This window comes from Thermothelomyces heterothallicus, assembly GCF_042370625.1.
Source record: "Thermothelomyces heterothallicus CBS 202.75 unplaced genomic scaffold P884_scaffold_13, whole genome shotgun sequence".
Lineage (NCBI taxonomy): Eukaryota > Fungi > Ascomycota > Sordariomycetes > Sordariales > Chaetomiaceae > Thermothelomyces > Thermothelomyces heterothallicus.
The window spans coordinates 207,711-219,147 of record NW_027192574.1 but is presented as its reverse complement, the minus strand read 5'-3'; the positions used below and the strand labels follow the sequence as shown (position 1 = coordinate 219,147).

The following is an 11,437-nucleotide window of genomic DNA, read 5'->3' as shown; positions in this document are numbered from 1 at the left end:
GGGGGGGCGAGCAGAGAGGAAGGTGGGGTGTGTGTGATCTTTTTTTTCCCTTTCTTCACACGCCCCAGGCCACCAGGGACGCCGTGTTCCCAGTCTAGCCCTGTGCAACTCCGAGTGTTGGCGGCGGGACGGAGCCCGTGGTACCAGTGCGGTGCACAAGTGTTTTGCAGGGGTGCCGCAGCAGTCTTAGCAGCATTCGGAAGACCGAGCATGGCGCATGCGGCAACGGTGCGGGAGCAAGGCTTGCGGCGATCGATCCAGGTAACACGTACTGTACCATGCTCCGGAGCGAAATACCCTTGTCCTTTTACTCGCACTGCGATCAAGAAAAGTGGAAGGCCAACGGCAGTGTTGCACTTACGCACCACCAAAGAGGAGATAGTAACGTCTCGTCAGATGCAGTAGGAGTTGTCTGCTGAGAACAAATTGCAAAAAAGAACAGAGAGGCCGGCAAACAGTGGTCAGGTTGGGTGTCAAGGGTTTCTGATGGCACTTGCACTAAGATCTCGAATCTTGGCGAATGAGGGTGTAACCAACAAAAGGAGGAGAGAGCGGGAAATCCCTTGAGAACACTTAATGGAGGGGGAAAGTAGAGGTATAGGTACGGACGGAGGACCAGTAACTTTGAGCCACCGAGCTCCTTCTCTTGGTGAGGCGGGTTGAAAGACGCAGATCGCGGAAAGAAAAGGTACTGACAATAATACCAAATAAATAAATGAAAAAAAAAAGAAAGGAAAGGAAAAGAAAAAAAAAGACGTAAAGGAGAAGGCAGCCTCACGCACCACATGTCAGACGAAGCGTGTATATCGAGATAGTCCAGCCCGGAGCCAGAGGGCGGCGAGGGCTCGACGTAATCCTGTGGAAACGCACCTGTTAGATCAGTCTTGCCATATCTCCCCAGCTCGTCCGTCTCGTCTTTCGGGTCGTGCTCAGCAACAGAAATGTGGAAGACTCGGATGCGTCGAGACAAGGCAGAGAATTAGTTATATCACAAGGGGGCCAATGGTGCCGCTGGAATGCCCTTTTCAACCGGCATGGAACTGAACCAGGCGCATATCCGATTGCGCTCTGAAGGAGACCGGCAAGCGCAGGCGGTGGTGAAATGAAACCTGTGGCTTAATTAGCAACAGGCTGCAGACCAGCGGCCGGTTTTCCGTGGCAGAGGGGCCGAATAGGAGCTGAGATGCGGGAGGAATATAGCGCGAAAAAAGAACAGAGGTGGGGGGCCGAGGCGAAAGGGGAAAAGCAAAAAAAAATGAAAGAAAAATAAGAAAAGGGGAATAAGGACATCTGGAAATAAGTTGAGACACGAAGCAAAATCTGACATAAGTCCCCGAGAAATCATCTCGTGTCTGATGATGCCCTTCACCCCTGGCGCCCGGGAGACCCCTGAAGACTGGTTTCTGAGCTCCAAAGTCGCGACCAGCCGCTATACCATCGAGGCTATCAGCCCGTGGATGTACGTACTGCGTGTATGTCATGATGTAGGTGTGTATGGACAGACGAAGCATGGACATCGGGTACAACGAGGTACAGATGCACCTGCAGGGGTACATAGATACCACCTTGGGTTGCCCCGCGAGTCCGCGGCCAGAAGCAAGCAATTCTAGCGACAGCAGCGGGGTTCTGCAGACGCGCTTCACACTCGGGATGCAACCATGGCGGACGTACGTGTTTTCCAACGTGAAAGTTGTTGCTTCAACGGTACGCCAGCCGAGGCCCCTTTAACTGGCATTGCCGAGCCAAGACAATGGCAAAGCAGCGTGGGAGTGAGGGCCTTCAGGTTCTCTCTGCGTGCACTCGGCGGGGTGAAGCGACCGGCAGAGAAGGAAAACCCCTCGTCGGTCAGACTATGCCCAACAGCTGCATGCAGAAGAAGGCAAGGCTCTGGCCCTCTAACTCTCAAATTGGAATGGGCGGATGCCAGTCGACTGGAATAAGATTGAGAACGGCCGCCAAACGGTCAGATTCTGGGTGGTAAATTTATATCTCGAGTGTTTGAGGGCCAAAAAAGGGTATGAAAATAATTCTTTAAAGAAAAAAAGGAAAAAGAAAAAGGAAATTGTTTGAGGGGTTGGCCATTGTGGCTCTCGAGGCTTTCACTTACCTTGCACAAGAGCTGGCAACAAAAGATGCAAGGGTGGTTCTTCGTTTGTCCACCCTGGTTGCTACGAATGAGTGCTGGGATAAAACGGCACCTCGACGTCTCCTTGTTGCGAACGAATTGGCGTCTTCCGGAGCAAACGGGGGAGGTCTCCGGTCGTCTTCACCAAATCTTGACGGCGATGACACAAAAGCAAGGGGTAACATCAGGGGAGTAGTACCTTGGGCAGTTGATTCATACGCCAGTTCCTCTGCTCCTGTTGGGAGCCAGAGCGTTTGCGGTGCCTCTGAAGAAAATTCGAGACAGTGGTTAGCTCGAGCGTTCCTGAAAGTCAGTCATGGTGTCTTGTAAATAGTCTGCCCCTTCTGCACCCGTCGGCATCGAGAGAGACCTTATGTTGCAGGTGCGGGAAGAGTAGAGCTAAACCGCAAGGAACATCACGCGACGCCGGAATGGGACGCGTGAACGCGGGGCCAATACGGATAGAGCCCAGAAAATCGCGTTGCCTTTCCTTTCCAAATCTCCCAAGGGTGCATACCCGGGGGGAGGTGTCTCAGCAGCGGGATTGGCGGACTGACCTCAGAAGGTACCCCGGTCATGCCAGGGGCACAATTCGCAATACCCTGAGCGTCGACGGGCCAGAGTCTTTGTTCGACTGTAAAATCCGAGATCTCTTGTCAGCAAAGCTGGCTGAATACCGGCCCACGGAGCTCCTCGTAGATGCAATAAGGGCGGAAGGACTATTGGGCAGACTCGGCAGTGATAAACTCTTCCAGCTGGATCGAAAATGTCGTGCACTCTCGACGTCCTTGGTACTATTGACTGAACCACCAATGGATAGCGGAGGCGAGCCATTAGCAGTTCCTGCGTGAACGAGTGCTCAAGCTTTGCGCCTCTTTTTCCTTCTCCTTTTTTTTTCCCCTCTCCGTGCGTCACACTCGTCGCCATCCGCGCCTTTTCGACTTACAGTTGACTTCTTGTTGCGTGATGACGCGGGCGAACATAAAATTCGGTTAGAAAGCTGTCCAACTGTGTATGCACACCTCCACACTGTGAGATCGGGGTCCGTTGTCATTTGCAATAGGCGTCGGCTGTGTCGCAGGATCCCGGCATCTCGAAGCTTGGAGATGCGTTTCTCTTAATACAAGGCGCGCCACGGGACGCATAACTCCGGGACTATATCCACCCGTAAAAGGCCGCAAGGTATACGCAAAGGAACAACAAGTTGGAGCCTCCGCTTACCTCGAGATGGCCCAATTGGTACGTGGACAAAAAGCCCGAGCTATCCAAGCTATCGGCAGGCCCAATAGGGGAAGCCACGGGGATGGATGGGATCTCAACCGTGATCTCGTGGCCAGGAGATTTTGTCGTTGCTTCTCCCGTTTGTTGTTTCAAGTGCCGATGCTTGTAATGGCACGAACGACTAGCCCGCGCTTGTCGATGCAAGTGTCCTGTGTTGATTCCGGGCACAGGATTCACGATAGATTTGCTCTCGATAACGGCGTCGTTGTCGTTGTAGTTTCTGATCGGGAGCTTATAGCAAGATCGCGCAGGGCTGACTGGAGATGTTGCTCGCAGAGAGGCTGGCAAGCGTAGGGTGTAGTACAAAGACCTTGAGACGTGGCCCCTATCTAGGCCGCCTGCAAACAGAAAGCGAGAGTGAGCGACGAGCAAATCTGAAGCGCTCTAGCGAGACTAGGTGTGGTTAACAGAGGGTTGCTGCGTCTTCTTCTTAAGTCTAGTGCCGGGACTGGTGAGGTTGCGCAGAGTTTTGAGACAGGAATCAGATAACGGATAATGCAGACGTGAGCTTGGAGTCCCCCTCGTCTCTTAAGTAGACAGAACCGGGGCTAGAGCTTTGATACAACCGGTATGGTAACGGGGGATGATGGCCTTAGATTGCTCTTCTCCCTGCGTAATCGCCCATGTACCAGAAGACGAGGCCCATCGGCAGCCCCTTGTTAGTTAGGCTTGTGGACAGCAAGTCCACATTGACTAACTCAGGGTCGGTCAAAGGACCGCACCGGACAGCCAAAGCAAGAACCCGCCGAATTGTCGGACCCTTGATTCGTGCCGTCACGCCGGCTAGTACCCTGGCCAAACAAATCGCCGGCACTCAACACGGGTACCTGTTTTGGACCAGTGACGCATATTTTATCTCGGTGAGCCGTACGGCATCGGCCTGTCCGTCTACTCGTCCTTGAACAACAAGCTGAGCTGAGCTTAACCGCGGCCTCTCCGGCTTTTGCTTAATCTGGCTCTTGACGCTGCCGGTTCCGTGAACGGCGGCGTGATATAAGGCTATAGCACGTGGCTGCCAGCGAGGGAAAGCGAGAACACGGTTAAGCTAGGCCGGCTTCCTCGCTTTCCATGCATTAGCCCCTCTGCAACCACCCCACCGTCAGTACCCTCGAAACGAAGCAGGCAACAAGCAATTGTTTCGGCGGCAGAAGAAATTCCCCCCAGCCCCTAGCCATGAGATGAATGCACAATCGGCTACTTGCAGCCATGGGACAAGCTTCGGTGAGAGCCACTTCCCCTTCCAATCGGAGGGGCACATGCCTTCCTGCCATCACGGGGTATCGTTTCCCGAACGCTGCATTTGGGGGACGGGGAGGGGGGGGGGGGTGTATGAAATGAAAAGGCAAGAGCCAATAATTCTCGATATCTCCTCGTTCAAAGGGGTAAGGCTCTCGCCAGACGGAGATGGCCGCCTCGGCCACCCGTATTGTAGTCAGTCCATCCAAGAACACCACGGAGAGGAAGGTCTCTTGCGGTCTCCTTTAGCTTTCGGCCCTATAGGCATAACCTTTTCGGCCACAGCCGACAGAACCAAAAGGCAAAGTCATCTGCGGTTGTCCAACTTGAGAGAGCGGGTTCTTCACCCGACACGCAAAATTAAGTTGGGAAAGTAGAATACGCTAACCATTCCTGACATGTGCTTGAGCATTCTGATAGCTCCACGGTCCAGTTTAGGAACTCGGGAAAGCTGAACAGCTCAACGAGTGGCGAGTGGGGTTGCGTCTGCCCGAGTAGATGATCGAACGAGCTAGATTCCGGCAGCGAGCCGGCCCTAGCCAAGCAAGGGGTACGGCCCAGTCGGCTCATCTGACACGGGCAGGGAGCAACCACCATCCTCGTCCCACATTCGCGCCTCATGGTTGCGGTGGTTGTTGTTGACGCTGTTGTCTTGAGGAGAAAGGGGTTCGACAAAAAAAACCTCAGATGATTCTTCCTTCTCTGCCTTGGACGGGTACTTCTCTGCCCTGAAACATGGGGGGGTGAGCTGCTAGCGTTGAGATACCGAGTAGAGCGTATGAGAGGGCGATTCAGAGAACAATCGCTTGCGCAGCTTCCCGTCTGCTTCGAATCGACGCATCCGCCCACCCACCGATCCAACGTCAAAGCAGGAATAACGGAGCATCTTCGTGGCGGAGGGAAGATTAGCTAGCCCTGTTGTTTCAGATCCGATGTTCTTTCGGCCGTTACGTCGAGTGGCTTCGCGGCTTCGCAGCTGAATTGCGAGACGATTGGCTGGGCAGCTTCGGGCATCATAGGAAATCGACAAAGATGGCGATACATCTTGGGGGGTTGGGCTCCCCAGATCGGCCCCGCAGGTTGGCAGGATTCTCAGCCCTTCATCCCCGTTGTTACGAGGACATCCCCGGAGACGCCAGGAGGACTATCGCGACTGCCTTGCACCTCAATCATGGAAGTCCCCCGTTTCCACACACCCTTCTTCCATGGCCGCCATCGGGTCCGAACAAACACAAGCCAGGTCCTGGCAAGATCAGGCCCGTCTTGGGCGTCGGGCTGCCGAATCGGATCAAGCCTTGGCTGGTGGCGCCTCGAATGCCTCTGCCAGCGAGAATGGTTGTATACCGACGGCGGAACATGCCTGGCCCAAATCATAGGTGCGCCACAATGATGATTGCGTTATCTGTTTCTGCGGCAAGAAGATGGTATCACGCACCATCTGTCGTCGTGGATGCCGTCGGCCAGCCTTCATCGGCTGCCGGACCGTTTCCGCGGGCGCGGGGAGCAGATGAGATGCGACACGGGCGACGGCAAAGCGCGTGCGCTGCACAGCTTGCCTTGTCCTTAAGCCACGTCCTGCTGCGGTACCCAGATCTTGTGCCAGGTGACACCTCATCTCGCCCCGCCCCTCTTCCTAAGAGTTCCCGCTTAGGCAAGGGTTTGCCTGAGTGTTGTCGGCTAAGCAGTTATGGGACCATTTCGGATCGAGCAACCTTGTTCCACCTTTCAACCTCTTCTTTTCAGTCGGCTCGTCAGAAATCTGTTACCTTGTCTTGCATGAACCATGCCATTGCCTGGACCCAACGGCTTCCACCCGGCATCTCGTTGTTCGGTAGCCGCCTAGGTCAGGAAAAGGTGCACACAAGACCTACGTCCAGTGATCGATTCACGACGTTTGGGGCATCGAGCTATGGCTAACCGCTTGGACGAGGGGAACAGATTGCAGCTCGAGCGGGTTTCGGATGAGGTTCAGTTTCCACGACTTGGCGAAAAGACCCGGGTGGACCGGGGCTGGCTTCCAGTGGCAGTGGCAATTTAGTGGCTCAGGCGCCTAAACTACTCCGTACCGGTCCCGAAATCGTCTTCCGCGTTGCGCGTACTTTCCACACTCATCAGGTGTTGGTGGAGGGAGCTGTAAGAGGCAGTCGCGGATCTGGGTGGAGACACGATGTGCCCAGCGGTCTTGCGTGCAGCAAAGTGGCCAGCTCTGCCGGGAGTCCCCACTTTCAACCACTTTAGTTATTCACTAATCCACTAATCCGTACGGATTACTCCCGAAGGTATTAGCGTGCGCCAGGGACCCTGGCTGAGAGCAGGAACGATCAGTTACAAGCAGGACCCCACTCTAACAATTGACGACGCGCCGCAGGCAAGAACTGAATCTAAAAGGACCTACTGCGAGTACTGCCTGCGCCGGGAGCGCCTACTATCTCCGTAATAGGGATACTAGGCTCCGCACAAATGTTAATCGGAATGCAAGAACGACCTCCTACCATTGTCAATGTGCGATTGCAGTCAAGCCGTGCAACTTCAGAGCATCCCAAGATCTGCCACGAGATGGAGAGCACTGAGCCGAGTTTCCGGTCCACAAGTCGCGTCCTGTGCCCATCTACCTTGTGGTGTCGCTACTCTCTGTTTCTGCGGTCGTGGCACAAAAGGTCTACCCGGGTCGTCGGGCCCGTCTTCAAGAGCCAGGTTTACTGAAACCGTTTTGCAGTGACTCGTCTTCAGGCCAGCACAAACACACCAGAGGCATAACAGCGCGTAGACCCTCAACCACGAAGCTCTGGGGATCAGGCCGATCTTGGACGGAAAGCCTTCCTGTTTTTGGATCACACTGGGCACCACGTCAGCAGCGACGGCCGCCCAGGCGGCGTGTCTCGCTGGGGAGACAATTGGTGGGATGACGCGCCAACGCCAGCGCACAGAGGGTGTCAAGAGCGGGATTATGCGGTTCGGTTGGCGGTCGTCGTGCCAGAGCTCTTCGGCTGCAGCTCGAGCCCTCATCACTCCCCGCTCTTGCCCATCCTCTCCCCCCTTTGCTAGGGTAGTCACCGCTGACAATTGAAAGCCTTAAGCTGCCCCGTTGATGTCCAGAGGCCGGAGCTGCTCTGACCGGCTGCCTTGGCAAGCCTTGTTCATGCGTACTGTACTGTACCAAGGTTGCTCCGCACCCGACCTCCCTCACATTCCATAATGTGGCAGGCAGACGTGCGGGAACTGAGCACTACCACACCGGCGAGGCCGTCTGCTCAGACAAGTTGAGCGCTCACTCGCCGGCGTTTCTCGGGCATATACAATATCTCGGCCTGAGCCGGGATGTTCGCAGCCTTTTTGCTCCATCCTGTGGCCCGGTCTCAGTTGGCCGCCTCCCCCACCCCGCCCTTGTTGCCTTTCTGTCGGCGTTACGTCGGCTCACCATCTAAGCGTAGCTTCTCTGGGCCACCGCAGCTCGACTGCGTCGTTGTCCGATGAACTGTGAGTTGCGGCTTCAGGTGCGTCTTTGCTGCCCGACGAGTCGTTTTCTCATCTGTTCTGGCCGGCCTTAATTCGCGTTTGATGTCCGTCCTCCCCACCCTTCCCTCCACCCCAACACCAGAATGAAGAACTGGATACCCTTGTTTCCGCCGGTTTCTTCCTGCAGCAGCTTGTGATGTGGACATACGATCTCCCTACTAGAGTTAAAGAGCGGGGAGCGGGATCCGTAGGGTTGGCTCGGAACCTCAGGACGCTCCCAAGACAAAAGGGTACGAACAGGTACTTGTCCGAGGCTGCAGATACCGATCTACCTTACCAGGACGCCGCCAAACAGGGTCACAACTAAACCCAACAATGGCGGGCTGCAACCCATGTTAGCCATGAAACTGACAAGCTCGATTTCAGAGCTTGTGACTCAAGCAGAAGAAAAAGAAGGGAGGATGGAGGGAAGGCGTGCACCGTCGGCAACAGTGCCCTACACTAGATTTGCTTGTTAAGGCTTCGAACAAAGTATGTATTCTCTCGCCCGGCCTCTTCCAAGCATCTGAGGGCTGGGTTCTCTGGAAGGTGCTCGCGATGCCGACAAGGGAGCCGCTCCTCCGTTGTTGTTGACGGAAAGACACGCGTTGGCATATATTCGTCGAACCCTGTGGCTTCCCGGCATCGCCTGATTTCACTACGCACCGCGTCCCGGCGCTCAGCATCCGAGCAATGCCAAGTATTGGGCCCTGGTTATTCTCAGTCAGCCAACGCCCATAGAGATTCTACCGAGCTCGTTTACATCGAGCATGGCTCACATGTACTGCATTCCCCGCAGTGCTTGCCTTAACTCCCAAGCTGAGCCGAAACGCGTTACCAGAGCCAAGCAAATCACAGGGACGTATAGCCTTCCAGCACTTGTCAATCTAGAAACCTAAGGGCTCATCTCTGCCCAGGAACCGTCGTTTCAGCCCATTGTTTGATCCTTTGTTCACAAACCGAAAGCCTTTTTTTTTTTTTGCCCACCTCCGGCCATCACAAACTTTGGTTGTGTTCCGAGGACAAGACAGTACCGATCAGTAAACCAATCAACTTGGGGGTAACGGCAGTTACACAAAGACAACCACTGCGGTATTCCCGAGAGAGAGGCCGTGCAGGCTTTTCTCTCGCGGTGCGTCCTCCTGGGCGCTAGGATCAAGATTCCCGAAATCGACACCAGGGCTCGACTTTCGAGCTTCAGGTGTAAACATCCCACCAAATGAGCGCTGGGGGAACAGGGGGAGAGGGGGTTCGGGGATTGGGAGGGAGTTCCTGGAAAAGGGTAGATAACCCGAGTTTACGCCGACCGCAGACTTGTGTTACGCACATCTCAGAGTCCTTCTCCTATCCCCCGCGATCGGCCGGTTCTCTAGTTCCTCTGAGAGCTCATCAGGGAGATGAACATATGCACAGGACCCGGCCCTCTGGGAACAGCCACTGCCGCGGGGGGGGGGGGGGGGGGGGACGGACGCGCAAAGGTCTAAAGACCGTTCTGACAAACGGTCAAAACAATGGGCCCGTTGCTAGAAGAGGTCTCTTCAGGTATGCCCGACTTCGCCCATGTTGGTCAATGGCAATCGCCCACCCCTGATCGAGCCCCCAGTTTGACGTGACTTCCCCATTTTGACGACTGACCTCTCCCGATTAGGGACGCCCTGGCTTCTTCTGTGGTTGATCGCTGTCACGAGCCGTTCTTTCTGAGCACAACAAACATTTTGCCGAAGCGGGAAAGACATTACAAGGTACCGCTGCGCGTTTCATGTGCGACCCCGGAAACAAGACCTCCAGCCGACGACGCCGTCCGACTTTGAAGCAGATCAACAAGAAACTCTTCTTCCAGGGTTGAGAGATTAGCTAGCGGTTTGCTCCTAGGGCTGCCCAGAGTCATGCGATGATCTTTGGGCATATTCGCCACTACGCGCCGGAAGCTGCTCAACGGAACGTATAGGACAATGCTATATATCGGAGGCGGAGATGACGAAACCTGCGACTGCGCCGGTCTAGGCACGCATCTTTTCTGTCCTACGACCGACACATACGGTGCGGGTTCCGCGTCAGCCAGCGTTCGGACAAGGTGCCCATCAGGCTGTCAGCAGTGGTCATGCGGCCTGGAGTCCGCTTTCCGACGCCGACGTCACTGCACACGGCTTGGGTCTGATACGGGGCGTGGGGTCCAGTGAGGCTCTGGGCTCGTCCTAAAGGTTGCTTTGCCTCATGGGCGGCGGCAGCTCGCCTACTAGATCAGCGTTCTTCGCCTGCCTGTAGGCATCAGCACCGCGTCGGCTGTCGCGTGGTCCGGGTTGAACAAGATGCAATGGCACTGCTTGATGTCTCCCTCAAACCAAGTCGTACACAGTCCGTCTCGATCTTCGGAGGCCTAGCCCCAAGACCTCTGCATAACCCCAAGCACCAGACCTGTCGTACAGGCGTCGTGGCGGGATGGGGAACTGGTGCGCTTTCTCCCAACCGCAGGAGTCCAAACGGATGAGGCCCGCCAACGGTCGAGACCCAGAGGCAGAGCGAACCATCGGAAGGGCAATCAAGGGGCAGGACGCTTCGGTACCGAGCGGGCAATGGAGCAAGCGACGAGGTGGGAGGGACGGCATCCGATTCGTAAAGCGGGCAGCCCTCCGATAGCAGCGAAACCCCGTCGGCGGAAGCCAGGAATGGCAGCGAAGCAAAGGAAAAGGCCCGGCGGCCGCCGTGTCCAGTGTACGCACACCATGGGGCGCGCATTCGGGCAGTCTAGCTTCTGACATGTTGAAGGCCTAACACCTGCCAACGCTGGACGTCCAGGTAGCACGACGCCAGACGAGCCTCGGTCGGGCACGAGGCACGGCAGCCGCGGTTTCAAAAGTGTCAACATAGCCAAACAACCATCGTGGCCGCCGAGCAGCTGCCCGATCGGATGGGCCTGGATGATGCACGTCATGCTCTGCTAGCTCGAAATGAACATCAAATCCAATCCGATCCACTCGGGACGCGAGGCATGGAGCATGCTGCATTCCTGATGTGCAAGGTCGCGTAGGACGAGGCAGTTTCGCCGAGGCGCACCGGGCAGAATCATCAGGGAGCGGGGGAAAAATAGTGAGAGGCGTAGATGGAGAAGAGCGCTCCAAGGGAGCAGAGTGGTTCGAGACCCGCTCCTTCCCCGGCGTCAATCCGGTGCCGCGTGTATGTTTGTATACACACACACACGCACACACTGCCCCCGGCATATTCCGTAGATGGCGTACACGACTCTTTCCCCCCGAATCTGCACATCATCAGGGGCGCGCCCTTTGTTTTTTTTTTGGGGGG

At 55.7% G+C, this 11,437-nt stretch overlaps 3 protein-coding genes across 3 annotated transcripts in view; 1 reads left to right on the top strand and 2 right to left on the bottom strand.

The window, feature by feature from the left end:
• Positions 1-1,197, bottom strand: part of P884DRAFT_244563 (uncharacterized protein) — a gene marked incomplete at its 3' end in the record, with an annotated part of 3,148 nt that extends 1,951 nt beyond the window's left edge. Inside the window, exon 1 of the mRNA XM_069440377.1 lies at positions 783-1,197. Coding sequence (XP_069297002.1) covers positions 783-787 — 5 coding nt within the window. The 5' untranslated portion in view covers positions 788-1,197. The remainder of the gene's footprint in view (positions 1-782) is intronic.
• A 4,337-nt stretch (positions 1,198-5,534) lies between these two features.
• P884DRAFT_260306 (uncharacterized protein) lies at positions 5,535-6,717 on the top strand. The gene has a single exon (XM_069441432.1). It carries the CDS (start codon positions 5,675-5,677, stop codon positions 6,557-6,559), a length of 885 nt encoding a protein of 294 aa, XP_069297001.1. The 5' UTR covers positions 5,535-5,674; the 3' UTR covers positions 6,560-6,717.
• P884DRAFT_270206 (uncharacterized protein) lies at positions 6,528-8,492 on the bottom strand (the record flags this gene model as incomplete). Its single annotated transcript, XM_069442326.1, has 7 exons — positions 6,528-6,652; positions 6,709-6,864; positions 7,255-7,678; positions 7,915-7,985; positions 8,061-8,147; positions 8,307-8,313; positions 8,436-8,492. The coding sequence occupies 7 exons, from the start codon at positions 8,490-8,492 to the stop codon at positions 6,528-6,530; spliced, it is 927 nt and encodes a 308-aa protein (XP_069297000.1).
• Positions 8,493-11,437: the final 2,945 nt, after the last annotated feature.